Source organism: Sphaeramia orbicularis, chromosome 1 (genome assembly GCF_902148855.1).
Source record: "Sphaeramia orbicularis chromosome 1, fSphaOr1.1, whole genome shotgun sequence".
NCBI classification, from domain to species: domain Eukaryota; kingdom Metazoa; phylum Chordata; class Actinopteri; order Kurtiformes; family Apogonidae; genus Sphaeramia; species Sphaeramia orbicularis.
Window position 1 is genome coordinate 48,815,380 of NC_043957.1, and position 21,025 is coordinate 48,836,404.

General features: G+C 34.9%; 2 protein-coding genes across 2 annotated transcripts; one reads left to right on the forward strand and one right to left on the reverse strand.

The window, feature by feature from the left end:
- Positions 1-633: 633 nt before the first annotated feature.
- elmod2 (ELMO/CED-12 domain containing 2) lies at positions 634-9,926 on the forward strand. Its single transcript, XM_030140436.1, has 9 exons — positions 634-768; positions 2,509-2,656; positions 2,747-2,775; positions 5,436-5,533; positions 5,633-5,762; positions 7,071-7,204; positions 8,660-8,728; positions 8,884-9,017; positions 9,094-9,926. Exons 2-9 carry the CDS (start codon positions 2,512-2,514, stop codon positions 9,249-9,251), a joined length of 897 nt encoding a protein of 298 aa, XP_029996296.1. The 5' UTR covers positions 634-768; positions 2,509-2,511; the 3' UTR covers positions 9,252-9,926.
- A 1,858-nt stretch (positions 9,927-11,784) lies between these two features.
- Positions 11,785-20,754, reverse strand: ucp1 (uncoupling protein 1). The gene is made up of 7 exons (XM_030140468.1): positions 20,510-20,754; positions 20,185-20,322; positions 19,692-19,896; positions 15,302-15,499; positions 12,831-12,932; positions 12,393-12,573; positions 11,785-12,289 (listed from the first exon to the last, which is right to left on the reverse strand). The coding sequence occupies exons 2-7, from the start codon at positions 20,308-20,310 to the stop codon at positions 12,175-12,177; spliced, it is 927 nt and encodes a 308-aa protein (XP_029996328.1). The 5' UTR covers positions 20,311-20,322; positions 20,510-20,754; the 3' UTR covers positions 11,785-12,174.
- Positions 20,755-21,025: the final 271 nt, after the last annotated feature.

Genomic DNA, 21,025 nt, shown 5'->3' on the forward strand with positions numbered 1-21,025 from the left:
CATGTGTGCACCCAGTGAAGAGGAAGAGACATGGCTGACGAAAGGGAATATGTTTAAGATGTGTGGTCTGTCGCATCCACCATTTTAAATATTAGCTTAACACCATGGCATAGAAAGTATAACCCACACCTGTGACCTGGTTATGTCAGCATGGAGTAAAGAAGACTCCATGACACACCAGACACATGGTGTTAACCTACTGGTTTAGCCTAAATATAAACAGACTGGGGTGCATTTTAACACCTAAAACATAAAACAGACAGAATGTGGATCTGGCATCATCTTGTGGTAATACTGGGAAAGGCAAACAGCATAACACAATCCCAAAACCCAGCAGTACACAGTCTTGCTCAGTAGATGGTGCTGTAGCTGTGTTGGCTTATTGAATGCTATGTTCATGGAACTCTGTGAAAGTTAGCTGAACAAATAAGATTCTCTTTAGGAGTCTACAATTTTTGGAAAAATATACTAAATCTAGTGTGGTAGAAATATATGTCTCTTGGATAAGACTCTTTTGGTAGAAAGAAATACTGGTGTACATATATCTTTTTTTTTTTTTTTTTTTTTTTTTTTTTTTTTTTTTTTTTAACGTTGCGGGGATGAAACGTCTGTGCTTCTGTTCGGACATTGAACGCACCACAGCCAGACTGTTGTCAAGTGAAACGTTGCTAACCTTTCCACACGTCTGTGAGGTTAGCTGTTAGCTTGGACGGGAAGTTTGTGCAGTGTTATTTCTTCCGCTGTTGTCATCATTTCTGCAAACAAAAGGTAAGAACAGAATTAACTTCAGCTTTTAAATCTCCCAAGTATACCACATTGTTAGCGCCGTAAGGCTAACCTCATCTAGGTTAATGCAGCTAGCTAAACGAATACAATGACAACCTGTTGTCTGAACTGAACCCAGGGCTCATCTGTCATAAGAGTTTGATAGTTTGTTAAAATAAGAGATAACAAGCATGCTCGTAGTATTTTGGCGTAAATATTCAGTGGTCATTTTGCTACTTTAAATACCAGTATATCACATGTATTCTTATTTACCAGAAGTTTGCGGGTCACGTTTGTCTGACGTTAGCTTTAGCCATATGCTAGCTGTGACAATGCTGGTTATTCAAACGTTAGCTAGCATTCTCATGTTGGCTAGATTTTTAGTTTTACCACATCTACTGAAGTTTCTACATGTTTGACTCAACGTCAGTGTTCAAACTGCTTAACGTTTTTCTCTTATAAATTAAATAATGTGTTATATTGTAATACACAGTGCAGTATTGTTGTAAATGCCCCTAACTATTCGCATCATCTCACAAACTGCAGTTGTGGTCACACTATTTTCATTCGTAATGGTTAGATTTATGTGCTCAGCAAGTAGTGATGGAAGAGGAATTGTGTAAATTTACTCGAGAACCAGTGTCTCTCCTAAAAGCCCAAGTCATTTGGGACATCACCTGCACCAGGTTAATGTAAAATCAATGTGAAGAGCATTAAAATCCGTGGGATTACTTTTCCTAGACAAATTTTCCCATATTTCCCAAATATTATTATTATTATTATTATTATTATTATTATTATTATTATTATTATTATTCCCCTTTATTGTGCTCGAAAAAGAGATTTATCTCAAGGGACTTCCTGGTTAAATACGGGTTAAATAAAATAAATAAGTACATTATTATTATTATTATTATTATTATTATTATTATTATTGTTGCTATTATTATTGCACAAATATTAATCAGTTTTAATTTGTGTAGCACCTTTCATATAGAATAATACAGGTCCGAGTACTTCACAGATAAGATATAAGATATTCACAGATATTCACAGATATAAGCTAATACATTCTAGATACATTGTATATACACTGTTATAAAATGAGATTAAAAGAGACTAAAATAAAAAGTACATACAAAAACACAAAATTTAATATAATACTAAACCAAACAGAATAATACCACCATAAAATCTAAGAAGAAAAACACCAACACACAAAATAAGTGGTACAATAAATAGAGAAGAAAATACAGAAAAATAAAATTCATAAAATTATGAGTGGGAACAAATGCAAATGGAATGGTACTAATTCAGAAAAACAATATAGCATAATTTTGTAATGAAAAATGTAACCTATCCTTGTGGGAGAACCACAAACCCCACACGTGTATCTCTGTTTTCTGCAAATAAGGGAAAAGCAAATAAAAATAAATGTACCCTTCTGTCAACAATAAGGAGATACAGGATTTTACGTGAAGCCACTTTGCGATGGAAGCTATAGTTAGGCTACTCAGTAAGCTTACTTTTCCCTTTTATAGTTTATAGTGCTGTAAGTATCAGAAAGGGTAATTTTGCCTTGTGAGTAATTTTAGTTTTTGACACTAATAATGCATATCAATGTGTTGTTTCATTTGTTTTTAATGTTGTGTGTGTATGTTTTGTCTTTGTCTTATTAACTTTTTTTTTTTTTTTTTTTTAATTTTTGAAGTCATCTGGGTTGTCTTACTTTTTGTGTTTTAGAAAATGCTGGGTTATATCTGGCAGTATGTCTACACATCCTTCTTGAGATACTGGGTGAAGTGGTTTATCAGACAAGCAACAGGGAAATGTGAACTCCAGAGAATATGCTCTGGATACAAACCAGGAGCAACAAGAGCAACAAAAGCAGGTGAATTATATACTGTTTATAATCTCAAGTCTGGTATATATTTCTTCAATGTAAGGTGTACTAACCCACTTGTTATTTTCTCTGTTGAAGAATACTCCCTTCAGTCATCAAAGAACCAGGTAAGAATTGTTAAAGTTTTTTGAGTTATTCAGTGGGGAGGCATAAGATAGAAGTGGCTCAACAGTTTCAATACAGGGTTTAGTAGTTTTTAGTAGTAATGATTTAAGAATATCTAGAATACAGCTTTGGAAAACAAAAGTGTTTTTGCAAGTATTATTATTATTATTATTATTATTATTATTATTATTATTATTATTATTATTATTATTATTACAGGAATCCATCGAGTAAAGTGAACATTTCTGTAAATATTACTTAAAACATCTCTCCCAAATTTCAAATAAAAATGCTATAATTTAGATATTTAACCAGGTAAAATAACAAAGATGCAGTGATGCAAAGACAAAAGCTTGTATTCATTCATAAGATGATAGCCATGTTTTTAGTTTAGGAAGAGTTGAGAAATCAGTGTTTGGAGTAACCCTGATTTTCAGTTACAGAATTCACCATCTCCGTCATTCTCCATTATGTCCATTATATTGCTGTAGGTACTTAACAACACCCATCCAACTTTTGATCCTCTTGAGGTTCAAGTCTGCAAATTTAGAGCGATCTTTAATTATTTTTTCCTTAGCTATATTGAAGTATAAGATGTACTGTAAGAAAACAACTCAATCAATCAAATTTTATTTATTAAACACCACATCATAACAAAAGTTAGCTCATGACCCTTTACATTTAGACCTGGTCTAAACCAGACTTGTAAGCCAATTCACAGACACCAATAGAATCCTCCAGGAGCAAACTCTTTGTGACAGTGGCAGGAAAAACTTCCTTTTATCGGGCAGAAACATGGAGCAGACCCCGAATCTGGAGGATGAATCATCTGCCTTAACAGGTTGGGGTTAAAGAGAGGGTTAAAGGATGCACAGCAAACTGAACTATAACTGCTAAAAACTTGAACTGCCGTTGCTAGTGTAACTACCAATAACTAGTACAAATACCCATAAGCTGTTAATAATACTAACAGTGCATATTGGCCTGGCCAAGCAAGTAATGAAGTGAGAAACCACTGTGCAGCAATACTAATCATTCCATATCTGTTTTTAAAAATGAATTTAGCAGCAACAATAATAGCTCAAATTGTAGGTCTAAGCAAGAACTTTAACATGCCATTAAGGAATAATAACCAAAAATTTATTAATAACATGAATTTATTCTCATTGACAAAGTAACAGAGTGAGGAAAAATATACAGCAGTTATTCAAGGTTTGGAAAAAATGCCAAAAAGTGCTGTTCCTCATGGAAAGTGCAAATATTTACCACACTTTTCTTAATATATGAGAGTACATCATATCCAAAAATGAAACTGATATAATTTTTATTTTAGTTTTAAAAGACATTTATTCATGGTAACGGAGTGAGAATCCATAAAAAGTAACGGAGTGAGGTGTTTGTTCAGTGTGATGCACCAGAATAATGATCAAAGATTTTATTAAGATACTGATGAAATTATCGCTCTTTGGCGAACATATGTTTCATAACGATGTTTAATACACATCTTTCTGCTGTTTTTTTTTTTTTTTTTTTTTTTTTATAATAACATTTGAAATCATTCTAGTATTTGATTATTATGAAACATAAGATTAGACATAGGCATATATTTTGAACATATTTATTTACACATTCCTATTTATATTCTGAATTTATACTGTATACATTCATTTACAACCTTGGCTGTTCTTAATTTACTCTGTATTCTCATATATTTTCTTATATATCCAGTTGTAATTCAGGTAGAAATTAAATAAACACAGTTTTAGAAACTAGAGATATATGTCTTTCATGCTGAGTAATCAAAAATATTGTTTTCGAGAAATGAGAAATTGACCCTGATGTTTACTTTTGCTTGGCCAGGCCTGTATACTACTGCTGCAGCTGTTAGTACCAACAATAGAAACCTCTACCATCCATGTAACTATATAATAAATATAATCACAACTATGCAGATACATGAATAATGATGATGGAGGCAGAAGTGGAGCAATAAGCAACCACTCACAACCAAATACCGAAAAAAACGACAGATAAAACAATTTTCAGATCACATACAAGCAGTGTTAATATTGTTGGACTGTCATAAGAGAAAAATAAGCAGGCACTATTCAATGCACAGAACTGACATGTGCTTTGAAAAGACACCAGATGTCTTTGTTCTGGTGTCAGACTGTATCTGAATGTCTGTGTTATAAAAAGGCTTTCTGAATCATCACTGTGGCCTGGTCTAACGAAGGCGTAATGGTGCTAAAAGGCTGAAAGTTTGGAAATATTCTATCGGCAACAACCTCATTTTCAAGGTGCCACAATTTGTATCATAACCCTCAGATTATGTAATGACATGTGAAGGAAGCACCCTTTGCTTCACTACTGGTTTAGTCATTATCTGTAACACTATCATACACGTGAACACCAATAAAATAATATCTTGTGAACTCAGTGTGTCTTTATCTCCCACTACACTTTCCAAACATCAGTGACCTTACTTCCTATTTATGATCATAGCTGAGTGAACATTTTCCAGAGACAAAAGTGCTTGTTCATTTTTTTTCATTTATTCTGAGGTTACCTAAGGCAACCATGCCAATTCTCTTTCTGGTTTCTAAACGCATTTTGACGTACCTGTCACTGCCTTGTCTGCCTCTTGTGCGTTGTGTTTCAGGTTTTACGACAGGCTTTGAAAACCAACAAGGATAATTTAGAGCAACGTGTGGATCAAATAATGCAAGAGAAGAATATCAAACCCCAGAAAGATCCATTGTAAGGTTACTTATTTTATCTGCTGTTTTCCATGACTGTGTGGTCTTTGAATTTGTGTTGTTTTTTCCTTTTCATTTATTTCTTTCCCTGTTCTCTTAGGTTCAAGGAAAGCCTCACTGTGTGTCTGCTACAGATTACAGGATACAGCTCTCTGTATGTATCTGTGGAAGATTTGAGAAAGGAAGTTTTCAGCTCGGATAACCCTGAACACGAGGCCATGCTGCTGAAGGTATTCCTTGTTCTTCAGCTGCACATTATTGAAGCAGCTGCTCCGCTACACAGCCTCCAATGTCCCACACACAATATTTCACTGGACTGTCTTCAGCTTCGATTACAGAACACATTCACTGTGGCACTGTTTGTGTCACATCATGCTTTTACAATGCACAATGAATGGCACTGCATTTATTTCCATTCAGACTTACATGGCTTGTGTTAATTTTTTTTTGCAAGATCTTGTAATGCTGACAGGAGAGTCAGACCGCTGTGTAAAGTCTCTTAATGGGGTCCAGGTCTGGACTCTGCGGTGGTCAATCCATGTGTGAAAATATCTCGTACTCCTCAATCACTCTTGATGCCTGATGAACCCAGTGAATGCTGTCATTGTCTTTATGCTCTCTATCAAACTGATGGTTGTTTCAGAAATGAGAAGCTACTGCATCAGTTAAGGTTAAAGAATTTATTTGTTGCAGCCGAAACATAATTCAGACTCATACTTAGCTTTGTTGTCATACAATCGCTAGACGTGATCAGAATAAAACACAGTTACACAGGTCTTGGTGTGTGCAGCATGAGTAAATGGGATAAAATAATAAATAGAAATTGAGAAAGATAAGAGCAAAATAGAATATAATTTAAAAAAAAAGACTACCATAAAAACACACACAATAAATAAACAAAATCATTGCAGTAACTAGAAGCACTCGGAGAGCGCAGACCTCCGCCAAGGCTGATCAGTGGCCCCCCCCACCCCCGATCACCACCAAAATGTAATCATTTCTTCCTTATCCCATTTCCAACAAACCCTGAAAATTTCATCCAAATCTGTCCATAACTTTTTGAGTTATGTTGCACACTAACGGACAGACAAACAAACAAACAAACAAACAAACAGACAAACAAACCCTGGCAAAAACATAACCTCCTTGGCGGAGGTAATTATCCAATGAATGGCCAAGCTGTGTATGCTTTATGTAGCACACTATAGAATTAAATATTATTTTCAAGCCACTGTACGGAGGAAACTCATTTCGACCACTTGTATCTGGAATCTTGTCCTTTCAGTCATGACCATAGGTGAGAGTCATCGTCGTATCAGTCTGTCGTGGTGAAGAAGGAGCTGAGCCAAAAGGCGAAGCTCTCAATTTACCGGTCAGTCTACGTCCCTACTCTCACCTATGGTCGTTTGTTTCACAATTCAGAAGGATATTGCACCTGTCGGAGCTACAAGGAGATGTTGTATTTAAAATGTTATTGTCAGTATTAACCAAAATGTGTAGAATGAAGAAATGCTGAATGAATGAATTTGTTTTTTCAGCTTTGGGACCTTTTAATGCCGACGGTCAAACTGGAATCAAGGATAACCAAACAATGGGGGGACATTGGATTCCAGGGAGATGACCCCAAGACTGACTTCAGAGGAATGGGCATGCTGGGACTTATTAACCTTGTGTGAGTACATTAAATGAATCTGGTCTTTACCACAATATTGTTATTATAACAGGAATAATATCATCTTTGATCTGTATCTACCAATTTTGAGAAGGCTCTTTTGGATATGATTGAAATACAGGGTGGGGAAGCAAAATTTACAATATTTTGAGGCAGGGATTGAAAGACAGTGTATGACCAATTAGTTTATTGAAAGTCATGAGAATTTATTTGCCACAAGAAAATGTACATAATAGAAAATGTTTTTATTCTATGTGTCCTCCTTTTTTCTCAATAACTGCCTTCACACGCTTCCTGAAACTTGCGCAAGTGTTCCTCAAATATTCGGGTGACAACTTCTCCCATTCTTCTTTAATAGTATCTTCCAGACTTTCTCCTAATAGTTTTGCTCATAGTCATTCTCTTCTTTCCATTATGAACAGTCTTTATGGACACTCCGACTATTTTTGAAATCTCCTTTGGTGTGACGAGTGCATTCAGCAAATCACACACTCTTTGACGTTTGCTTTCCTGATTACTCATATGGGCAAAAGTTTATGAAAAGGTATGGATAATAGTGTTAGGTATGATTATGACATCAATATATGTTTGGTTTCAAAACAATTGACGTAGTGCCTGCTGAGGAAAAACAACTAAATGTTCAATGTAAATTTTGCTTCCCCACCCTGTATATTGTTTATCTAAACACCGATTGCTGTTCCACTGATTGGTCGATGTTTTTTTTTTTCTCCATTTCTTCAATGCATTCAATTCGCTGCTCTGTCAGACTTTGAGTGGCCTGTTTAAACATTAAACCTGGTACATACTGTATACAGCAGCGCTTCACTGACCCCTGTCAATAATTGATCTGTGTGCAGCTGTGCACATGTTTACTGTCACTTCATTTTTTAAATTAACCTGTGGCAAAATTTTGAGACAGACACACCATATATGTTCTATTCAATTCAAAGGAAAATGTGCTATTTACACTTTATTACAGGCAGTTATAGCTGGGAATAGTGTGCATTAAATCATCAGGTTTACTTAAACGAAAGTGACTGTAGCCATAATTTTTTTTCTGGTTTTGTTGGTAAGTATGCTTTTTTTTTTTAATTAATGGGTTAATGTGAAATCTTGTTGAGTTGAGGCTAAGGGCTCCTGAGCAGGTTTAAGTAATTACTAAAATTGTGACTGAAACTTAAAAAATGTTGTTTTAGATGAGTAAACTAGTGATCCGTAAGAAGGATAGGAAAAGTGTGGGTAGAGGAGTGTTGTCTTATTTTAAAAGGTTAAGAATTGAATAATAATAATAATAATAATAATAATAATAATAATGGACTGGATTTCTATATTTTCAAGTTTGCCCAAAGTGCTTTACATTATTGATCCATTATTCATTCACTCACACATGCACACACTGGTGGTGATAAACTACATCTGTATTAAATTATTAATAAAGATATTGCTGTATTACAGGTTTTTCAGTGAAAACTACACAGAGGAAGCTCGTCAGGTCTTATCCCATGCAAACCATCCTAAACTTGGGTAAGAGATATATTAATACAGGCACAAAAAAAACCTCTGTATGTTTTATGACCTGTGAAATACTGTCAGATCTGTTTACAGTAAAGTAGTGTTTGTTGTCTTGCTGCTGATTGTTTTTGGTTGATCATGACCTCTTATTTTAAATCTCATCTCAGGTATTCATACGCTATAGTTGGAATCAACTTGACTGAAATGGCCTACAGCCTCCTGAAGAGCGGAGCTTTGAAACCCCACTTTTACAATACAGTCCTGGGAACACCTGAGCTCCAACATTTCCATCAGCTTTACTGTGAGTAAAAACTACCAGAAAGTGAACTCGTGTTTTTATACAGAGTCCCTAAATGTCTGCCTGTGTCCCCTCTTAGGCTACCTGGCGTATGAATTCGATAAATTCTGGCTGTCAGAAGAACCAGAAAGCATCATGCAGTTCAATCAGTACAGAGAAAAGTTCCACAACAACATCAAGGCACACTTACAGGACCCTGACGTGTCACTCATATTGACAGTGCGTACTAAGGCCTGATGTTCAGGAGATCCCCTCACCTCTCCGTGACCCCCCCCCCACTGAAGGGAGCAGTGCTGCTGAGGATGGCGATAAATGTATTAAAAATGAGAAATCCTGTATTTATTTTTTTTTGTCCCTTTTAATTGATGTCAATCCTGTAACAGTTATTTTTGAAGGGGTTTGAAATGGAGCACAAATGTACCAACCTATACCTCAAAAGTGACCATTCCAGTAGTTTCAGCCTATTTATATGAAGGGGAAACGAAGAGGACGGAACAAATGATGACTTTTGCGAGTGTTTTCGCACTTTCAATGAACAAGAAGCCAAATGGTTCAAAGACAGTTGAAGAAACGTGTAACTACCGTGTTTAACTGCCTGGTTTGTATTTATAGTGTGTGTGTGTGTGTGCTCTCACATTCGTCCTGCTCAGGAATTTAATATTTATGTCCAGAGAGCATGGCTAAAACTTCATGTTACAAATCATTTTTTGTGGTGCTCCCATCCAAAACTGTTTGCATGGTTGCATGTCCCACAGATAACAATAACACTGTCTGTACTAAGAAGGACTGTTCCATAAAACTACACATCTTAAGACTGATTACATTTCCATTACTTGATTTTATGCTTTTGAGGGTTTAGTTTGTACAAAGTTACATCAAAGTTAATAAACACATTTTGATGTTTCTGATCCATTTCAAATTGTGGAAGTGATTACACATGTAAACAAGTGTTCAGAGAACGCAAACCTCCGCCAAGCACCCCGAACGGTGTGCATGTGTGGATCGACTATTTCTTTTTAAATTGAACAGTTTCCAGGTTGTTCCATACAGCAGAAAAAGTTGAAGCTAGGTACCAGTCATGTGTATGTCTAATTATATTAAATTCCAATCAATATTTGTTGAGTTATAATGAAAAATGTGTCGTAAATGGGATTTTCAGTGTTAAATGTAAATGTCCACAGAGTCCACATTCTACAGTGGATGTGGACAATTTTGTGCCAGATACAAGATATTGTTATAAGCTACGGGTGGATCAAGTTGGAGGCTAATCGGAGTTGTTTTGAATTTTTTATGAATTTTCGAAAATTGCTCAATGATGAGAGATAGGAAAATTTGAGATTTGGTGACCTTGAACTTTGGCCTACTTGGCCCAAAATTTAATGGGTTCATCCCAGGGCCTAGGCCTATCTGTGGTAAAATTTGGTAAAGATGGTTGGAATAGGGCGACACGGTGGTGCAGTGGTTAGCACTCGTGCCTCACAGCAAGAAGGTCCTGGGTTCAATTCCAACACCAGTCGACAGGGGGTGGGGCCTTTCTGTGTAGAGTTTGCATGTTCTCCCCGTGTCTGCGTGGGTTCTCTCTGGGTACTCCACCTTCCGCCCACCATCCAAAGACATGCACTAATTGGTTAATCTAAAAAAAAATTGCCCATAGGTGTGAATGTGAGAGTGATTGTTTGTCTCTATATGTTCAGTCCTGCGATGAACTGGCGACTTGTCCAGGGTGTACCCCGCCTTCGCCCCTATGTAGCTGGGATAGGCTCCAAGTGACCCCCGTGACCCTAGTGAGGATAAAGCGGGTTCAGAAAATGAATGAATGGTTGTAATAGTTTTCCTGTAAAGTTGCTAACAAACACACAAAGCAAAGTGATCACAATACCTCCTGATGGAGGTAAAAAAAAAAAAAAAAAAGGCAGACACGAGGTGTGTAAAACAGGTAAAATATATTTAAGATTTATATAAACATGTTTAACAATTTATTATTCAATCTATTGCACTGGTGCGCTGGCTCAAGCTGCCAAAAATGTTATATTGGCAGATGGAAAACATCTTAAAGTGTCTTTGTACCCTTCAGTCCTGCAGTACTAGGAACAGATTCATTATGACAAGGACATGTTCTAGTATCCTATCTGTTTTGCCCACTTTGGATTCATTTTAAAACTAGGTGTGTCTGGCTCAGTCAAATGCATAATGTCTGGAAAATCATTTTGGACCATGTTCGGTGATGCATGACTCAGTTGCTGAAGAAAAACAGTAATGTCATGTATTTCCAAAATGGATCCCTTTTACCCTGATAATGTCTGTAACTCTTGTATTGATAGTGACATGATTTACTCAACCAGAAAGAAGTTCCATTAAAGTAAAAAATACTTGTGATCACAATAACATCAAGCATTTGTAAATAAGACATGTTTAGGTGATCAGTTTGATGTTCCATTCACCTCTGGATGGAATGTAGAATTTTTAAACCTTCTAAGTCTGCCTTAAAATTGAACATCTTGCCCTCCTCAGATTCTAAACCTTGGTTTATTTTATGTACAGATATAGTGTCTTTAACATATTTCAAGCAATACAATCTACAAGGTGGGCAAGAATGTTATTGTAGATTTTAAAAGTCAAACCTGATGATTTTGCTGCATTTTCCAATATGATATTTAAATGAGTTCAGGTCAAAGGTCATGTTTGGTCATTATATGGAGCTGGATACATATTAAAGGCACTACTTAAGTATTACATGCATGAATGATATAGAAGTTGATAAAATTGCATAAGAGCTTTGATGTTGATTTTTAGGAAATATTGCTGGTGTAAGGTAGCAGCATCTGGAGGTTTGGATAGTTGGAGAATATTAATATATGGCATCATAAGATGGATCCATGGAATCAAAAATTCAACTATTTGTAAGTCTATAAAAGTGGGCCAGGTAGGTACAGAAAGGAGACAAACCCTTATCAATATAAAGTCTGGACTGTTCCTTTGAAATGAAGGGTAAAACACAAAGACAAGTGTCCTAGATTCCTTTTTTAACAAAGGATTATTTCTTTGCTGCTTCAGAACAAGAATACTGTCAGATAATTGTATATTTTGTTTCTTCGCTGATGTTCTGACACAAGGTGGTGGTTCATATTGTACGAGTCCCAAAGTTGTTGAAACAGGACTTTCAGTTAGTGGCCTCCGCCCTTTTCTTGGTGACCATCATGGCCCTCTTGATTTGCTCGAATGACACAAACATCACGATGTTCCATGATCCCAACCTCAGAAATGAAGGCACAAATCTGTAGGAAAAGGAGAGGGCGCTGTCAATAAGAGACAAAAGAAAAAAAAAAAAAAAAAAAAAAAAGTTGTGCACATTTTTTCTGCAGGAGTGGGAGAGTTTACCCTTTGTAGAAAGCTGTTGGCCCTTCTTTAGTCATCATGGTCCAGGCACAGTTGATAGCACTGGTGTACTGGCCCGGTGGTGAGTTCATGTACCTAGTTTTCACCACATCCACCGGGGAGGCGATCACTGTGGTGACGAAACCCGCGCCGAACGCAGACACGAAGTGGCACGGCAGATTGTCTGTAGACGGAGTTTGAGACGGTTGATGACAGATAGTGAGAGAATAAACAGCAGGAACATTAAGGCCTTTGTTCTCAGCTGATCAGTAAAGAATCTCATGTCAGCAGATTATGTAATCATGTCAACGGGGCAATATAGATATATGATAAAAATCAGAATAACAACCGTATTTACAGCAGTCTGCCGGGAAAATACAATGTGTTCTGTACAAGCGTGTGTTTTGTTATCAGGTGTGTTTCTTGTGTCAGCTCCCTCACCTGACATCAGGTTGTGTTTAAGGATCGCCTCCTTGATCAGGTCATATGTCACCAGCTCTGTGCAGTTCACCAACGCATTTCTTGTGATGTTAGGTAGTGTGCCTAGACAGGTTGAAACAGAAAACAATAATAAACACGAGTTTTTTTTTTTTGTTTTTTTTTTTTGTTTTGTTTCTGAAGACCATGTTTTTAACCCATAAAGACCCAAACATCCACTGTCGACCAAAACCAGCGACTGATCTAAAGTGTTTAATATCAATTTAGCGATTTATTCCAAACATGCAATGAAATTTAACATATATGCACTTGCAAAACATACATAATAATACAAATATCAAGAATCATAACAATCTTAGTCAGAAGAAAGGCACAATAATTCCATTTATTTGCCCGAAAAAGGGGTGGGAAGAAGTATAATTTATTTAATCCCACCCCTTCTCCCTACAATATTATTAATAATATATATGTCCCTCTTCCTTTTACATTACTCTTCTATATTTATATATCTATTCACACACTCATTCATCCATATACACATATATACATTTATACATATACACACATACAAATACACAGATAATCTTTTACCAATGCCTTTCTTAGTTGTGCTAGCGAATAAATAAACAAATAATAACTAACTCAAGGAAGGAAATATATACATAAACAACAGTGAACATATGGTGACAATGCATAACCCTCATCCCTATATCTTGTGAAAAACACGTTCGTATAAGTGTTTTTGAATTGTCTTATGTTTGAACATTCCTTGTGCTCCTCCATAATATCTGCAGATCCACGAATCCTATCAATATATGTAAATAATTGGTGTAAAATACAGTTTGTCATCTTTTCATGATCATCAGATATGACCCATTTGGACGTTCAGAGGCTCCGTAGTGAACGTGGAAACACCGTCATCTTCTACAACATTGATTCAGCAGTAAAACCTATGGAGTTTGATCAATGACAGTGGATGGAGTTGCTTGAAGTATGTTCAGTTATTGATATTGTTGCTGGAAAAAGTCACTTTTGCCTCAGTTTTCTCTGTTTCTGATAAAACAATCCTCAACTTTAATCTGAGTTTTTATGAACATCAACATGATTGCTCAGTTAACCCTTTCGTGCATGAACTATGAGAACCTTAATCAAGATTTTTTTTTTTTTTAAGTATTTTTATTCCTCTTTAGGCAAGAAAAAAAACAATGCGGTTGAAAACATGTTTATGAACCTATTTCTTATGGAATTGTAAAAATGTCTACTCAGCTGCACACTGGGTTTAATTTTTAAGGCAAAAACAACATGCATTTAATGAAGTACTGTGTGACAACTATGATTTTTATTTATTTATTTATTTTTAATGCTGCTAATCTGATGTTATGTCACATTTTAACATACTGGAGATAATATGCAAAAAAAAGAAAAACTTTTTGTTTAAGAAAAAAATGTTAATTACAGTCTAATAACAACAAGCAATTGATTTACACTCAAACATGTTAGTGCAGATCAGGTTTATCAAGAACAGTAAAGTTACAGTAATGGTATGAATGTCAGTGTATGGGATGATGCACCTTGTTGGCCAATATGAACTAAAACAATACAAATCATGAATATACACGAGAACAGCTGTAGAATAACTGTCCACTGGAGTGACCACTATGCATGAAAGGGTTAAGTCCCGTGGTGGACATTCAGCACCACCTGCAGTGCTATTTCTATAAAACAAAAACAGTCAGTTGGAGCAGATATATGTTTAATAAATCACTACTTTGTTTTATACATGTGACATTAAAGCTATAAACATAGATTACTTTATACAGGGTGGGGAAGCAAAATTTACAATGAACATTTAGTTGTTTTTTCTCAGCAGGCACTACGTCAATTGTTTTGAAACCAAACATATATTGATGTCATAATCATACCTAACACTATTATCCATACCTTTTCAGAAACTTTTGCCCATATGAGTAATCAGGAAAGCAAACGTCAAAGAGTGTGTGATTTGCTGAATGCACTTGTCACACTAAAGGAGATTTAAAAAATAGTTGGAGTGTCCATAAAGACTGTTTATAATGGAAAGAAGAGAATGACTATGAGCAAAACTATTACGAGAAAGTCTGGAAGATACTATTAAAGAAGAATGGGAGAAGTTGTCACCCGAATATTTGAGGAACACTTGCGCAAGTTTCAGGAAGCGTGAGAAGGCAGTTATTGAGAAAGAAGGAGGACACATAGAATAAAAACATTTTCTATTATGTACATTTTCTTGTAGCAAATAAATTCTCATGACTTTCAATAAACTAATTGGTCATACACTGTCTTTCAATCCCTGCCTCAAAATATTGTAAATTTTGCTTCCCCACCCTGTACATGTTGGTAGAGTTATGTTTTTTCCCTATTATCAGTAAAACAAACAGAATTATTGACATGACGTTTAAGATCCTGAACATAACTTTTCTTAAGCCCTTCCTGACCTTTCCAGAGCCCACGTAAACCCTCGTTCTGGAAGATGTGTTTGTAGGCCTGCATGGTGCCATTATATCGACGGGCCACTCCGTCCAGGTTCATCTGGGCTTGAAATCGAACCTTGACCACATCGGTAGGTTGTGCAAAGGACACGGCCATGGCACCTGTAGTGCAGCCAGCCAGGATACGGATCAGGACTCCGGGATCTGGGAAAAGACACAACAAAAATGATCTAACCTCCTGACACCCAGTATGTAAATATTTACATTAAAAAATTGCCTTAACTCTCTGGTATCCCGTCCAGCAAGGCCCTTACTAAGCACCAAGTGTGCCTTTTTGGCACACTTGTGGAATAATGTCAAAATTTTTTTCATACAGTTTGTTTTTAATTCTTTTACACTTTTTTCTATTTCATCAACTTGAGCTGTAAATAAAAAATACCAAATACTCAATAATTGTCGCATTTTTTAACCCTTTAAATGCCGTGTTTGTAATGTAAACAAACCATTTTTTTGGATGCAAAAAAACACAAAAAATGTATTTTTTTTCAATATACTACATAAAAAGTGGATCACATATTATTTGATTTTGCAGCCTGGCATATGTCAATGATTAACTCCAACACTGGTTAATTTGCATTATTATTTTTGGCGCTAGGTCAAATGTTCAAAAATACTAGCATCTGTCACCAAGTGTGCGTAAAATGCACACCTATAAGTCGAAATATTAAATATTATATATTGATTTATTTTTCTGCTCTAATTTGATTTTATTTTTGTAAATCAAGGTCAGCCCTAATCATACATATCAAATAATCATTCATTTTACTTTTTTTTTTTTTTTTTTTTTACCCTTTAAACGATCTCTTTTCATCATGATGTCACTACATTTTTTGATGCAAAAAACAAAATATGTTTTTTTTTTTTTCAAAATACTACATAAAAATTGGGTTACATATTATTTGATTTTTGCAGCCTGGCATATGTCAGTGATTAACAGCAACATTAACAACGTTAATAAATTAATTTAGACCCTCCCCTCTCAAATGAAGCCCAGATATCAGTAAAAGCAGGATTTATGCTTTAATGGCTTACGGATCAAAAACAGTGGTTATAATGGAAGAAATAGTGCGTTTTAGGCACACTTGGGAGACAGATGCTAGTCTTGTAATTTTCTTTTGTTTACAATGTGCACATTTTAGTTGGTGGCCAGAATTTTAAAGATCATGCAAAAATGAACAACTTTTGAATTCTAACCTGATTTAAATTGTGAAAAATAATATGAAGTTTTTTAACACTAAGTGCAAAGTGTGCCTAAAAGGCTCACCCGGATACCGGAGGGTTAACTGGAAACAGCATGATGCAACAGTTTTTCAGATACATTTTAATTTTTTTTTTATATATATATATATATAATGTCCTTTTCAGTGGACTTGTTTTTTTTAAGTAAAGCTGTGAAACTGTTGTCCACTATAATGGACAAAAATACATTGCTGGCTCTCAATATACCATGGGTGTCAAACTCATTTTAGTTCAGGGGCCACATTCACACCAATATGATCTCAAGTGAGTCCAGTAAAACCAGTAAAATAATAACTGTGAAAAAAAGATAATTACATCATGGAAATGTTTACATCTACATCAACCTCAAACAACCTGAAATTTCTTAAGAAAAATAAGTGCAATTTTAACAATATTCTGCCTCAGTTTATAATTTCCACATGTTCGCTACAACGTACAGATCACAGTGGATCTACAGGGGTTGGACAAAATAATGGAAACACCTTCACCTCAAGATGATAATGCCCCAATCCATACAGCTAGAATTGTTAAAGAATGGCATGAGGAGCATTCTAATGAAGTTGAGCATCTGGTATGGCCGGCACAGTCCCCAGACCTCAACATTATTGAGCATTTATGGTCAGTTTTAGAGATTCAAGTAAGACGTCGATTTCCACCGTCATCGTCTCTAAAAGAGTTGGAGGGTATTCTAACTGAAGAATGGCTTAAAATTCCTTTGGAAACAATTCACAAGTTGTATGAATCAATACCTCGGAGAATTGAGGCTGTAATTGCCGCAAAAGGCGGACCTACACCATATTAAATTATATTTTGTTGATTTTTTAAGGTGTTTCCATTATTTTGTCCAACCCCTGTACAAACGTGTACATCATTAAGTAACAGGTATAATATGTTTAAAACTGCATTTCACTTAAGACATTTCAGGTTGTTCATATTTGTTCAGATTATTCACATTTTTTGTGAAAGAATAGTTTGTAAATGTAAACTTGTAACTTTTTTGACACTTAAAAAAAGAGAAAAATTTGGAGTTGTCATTATTTATAGGTTATTATGATAGTATGTTACTGGTCTGACCCACCTGCGATCTAATTTATCTGTATATGGAACCTGAGTTAAAATGATTTTGACATCCTTGATCGTTAATATTTTCTAATTTTTGCATTTCACAAATTCATCCTATGGACCAGTTTGAACCCTTTGGCGGGCCAGTTTTGGCCCATAGGCCGAATGTTTGACGCCCCTGATCTAAACAAACAAAAATTTCAAGGTCAGTTCACATAGAACTCATTTGACTTAAAACGTTCCTTTATTCTGCAGCTGTCAGGGTGCAAATAAGTAGTAGTAGGAGGTTTTATTCATCAAAAATGCAGGATCTAAGGATTACAGATGGTGTTTGGAGATACAGTCAAATAAATTAACTAATACATGTATTTTCCATCAAAAGAGATTTAAGCTGTTTTTTGTTCAATGGAAAAAAAAATCAAAATCTTACAAAGTGTATTTTTCTCATTTCTAGTCAAAATATCTCATCACACTTAAAATAAGACATAGTCACCTAAAGACTAACTTTTCAGTGAGATATAAGAACTTATTTTTAGACAATACATCTTGAAAATGTTATTTCAAGAAATCTCACCAAGATAATTTTCACTTGTTCCATTGGCAGATTTTTTTGTTTTTGTTTGAATTAAACAAAAAAAATCTTGAATTAAGAAAAAAAAAAAACATGCTTATTTTTAACTTCAATTAAAGACATATTAGGTTGAAAAATAAAGTACGCAAAAAAAATCTTGAATTAAGCCAAAAAATCTGCCAATGGAACAAGTGAAAATTATCTTGGTAAGATTTCTTCAAATAAGATTTTCCAGATCTATTAGTAGAATTTTTGGCTTAATTCAAGATTTTTTTTCCTTAATTTATTTTTCAACCAAATATATCATTAATTGAAGTTAAAAACAAATGTCTTTTTGCTTGTTTTTTGTTTAATTCAATTTTTTTTTTTTTTGCTTAATTCAAACAAAAAAATCTGCCAATGAAATGGAACAAATGAAAATTGTCTTGGTGAGATTTCTTGAAATACGATTTTCAAGATCTATTGGCAGAATTTTTGGCTTAATTCAAGAGTTTTTTTGCTGAATTTATTTTTAACTAACTAAATATGTAATTAATTAAAGTTAAAAACAAATGTCTTTTTGCTTGTTTTTTTTTTTTTTTTTTTTTAATTCAAGATTTTTTGCTTAATTCAAACAAAAAAATCTGCCAATGGAACAAATGAAAATTATCTTGGTGAGATTTCTTCAAATAAGATTTTCAAAATCTATTGACAGAATTTTTGACTTAATTCAAGATTTTTTTTTTTCTTTAATTTATTTTTCAACCAAATATGTTATTAATTGAAGTTAAAAACAAATGTCTTGCTTGTTTTTTGTTTAATTCAAGATTTTTTTTTGCTTAATTCAAACAAAAAAATCTGCCAATGGAACAAGTGAAAATTGTCTGTGTGAGATTTCTTAAAATAAGATTTTCAAGATCTATTGGCAGAATTTTTGGCTTAATTCAAGAGGGTTTTTTTTGCTGAATTTATTTTTAACTAACTAAATATGTAATTAATCAAAGTTAAAAACAAATGTCTTTTTGCTTGTTTTTTTTTTTTTTTTTTTTTAATTTTTTTTTTAATTCAAGATTTTTTGCTTAATTCAAACAAAAAAATCTCCCAATAGAACAAATGAAAATTATCTTGGTAAGATTTCTTGAAATAAGATTTTCAAGATCTATTGTCTAAAAATAAGTTCTTATATCTCACTGAAAAGTTCCTCTTTAGGTGATTATGTCTTATTTTAAGTGTGATGAGATATTTTGACTAGAAATGAGAAAAATACACTTGGTAAGATTTAGATTTTTTTTTTTTTTACTGTGAATTATTTGATTTTAATCTTTGTTTCACATGCACAATATTAGAAACATACGGTATCGTACTTTGTCAGTGGGTATTATAACATTTGTGTGCTATGAGACATTTATATGGGAAACAGAAAAGTAAATGGACTTTTTTTTTTTTTTTTTTTTTTAAACAAATACACCATGTACCCCTACTTACTGTCTTTGCCACCAGTGTAGAAGTTTTTGACATTGTCGTACAGGCCGATTCTGATTGAAGCGAAACACAGTTGTCTCTGCAGCCCAGCCACCAGCCCGTTATACAAAGACTTGGGACCCTCTGTTCGGATCATGGTGCTGATGGTCCCGAACACACCTCTGTAGCGGATGTTTTTGGCCGCCTCCACTGCCTTCTCTCCCTGGATCTGGGGTCACACGTTGTAATAATTAGAGCTAAAACTGACTTTACGGAACAAAAGTAGAACACCTTTAGACTGAACTGTGCAGTGGAGGCGATTGATTTTAGGGTACTGAAGTGGACAAAGTCAAACTGTTGAGTCAATAAATGTCAGTATCACACTGCGTTTGTGCCTTGAATAGTATGTTACGATAACAGGGAACTGAAATGTTACATATGAGCTGATGATTTGAGTGAATGTGAAAACATACAGTGATGCTGCAGATGAATGGAGCTGGGTTTAGTCACCAGATACCTGTAGTCTGACTTTGGCTGTGTCCAAAGGAAACGTGACAATATCAGCTATACAAGCTGCCAGTCCAGCGCTTGCCATCTTCACCCCAAGGGGAGGAGGAACATCTGAGGGTTTAAGTCCTACCATTGTTTCGTGCCACTGCAGGTTCAAACACATGCCGAGATGAACAAGCATTCCAAAACAGTCTTATATCAAACCCTTTTGTAAACATTAACCAGTAAATCATTCATCTTTTACACTGAATGAATTTTTATGAGTCATATATCCTAACCTTTTTCTGGCATAACAGTCATATTGATGATAAAAACCTAAAACAGATACTTACATGGTTTGTGTAGCAGTGAAGCTTCCTCCTGATCCCCTGTTATTTGCCGGTCAGATTATAAATCCACACAGGGCCCCACTCCACGGAAAGGAAAGTTGTATCTTTTGCCCTGTATTTATATATTTTTGGGCTGGCTTTTTTATGACATCCACAGAGAGGCGTTACTGTGTACTCCTGTGCACCCGGGTCCAATCAAAGTCCACCGACTGCAAGAAAGTCAATGTTCAATTTACCTCACAGTGCAGACACCAAACACAAATATTTTACTTCTCCTTTTGTGACTGAAGCCAACACATTTTTCATCTATATCCTTGTTGTACTCTTTATGGTTATTGTTATTACTGTACTGTTGTCATTTTGTCATAACTCAGGTATAGTATTGTAAGTTCTTTCAGCTATATGACCTTATTTTTATGTGCTCATATGTTCATATCTTTCCCTTGAAAGCTTTCCCCATCTGTGACTGTCACTGAATTAATAATTAAATAGTTATTGGCCTCAAGCGTCCTCACTTAA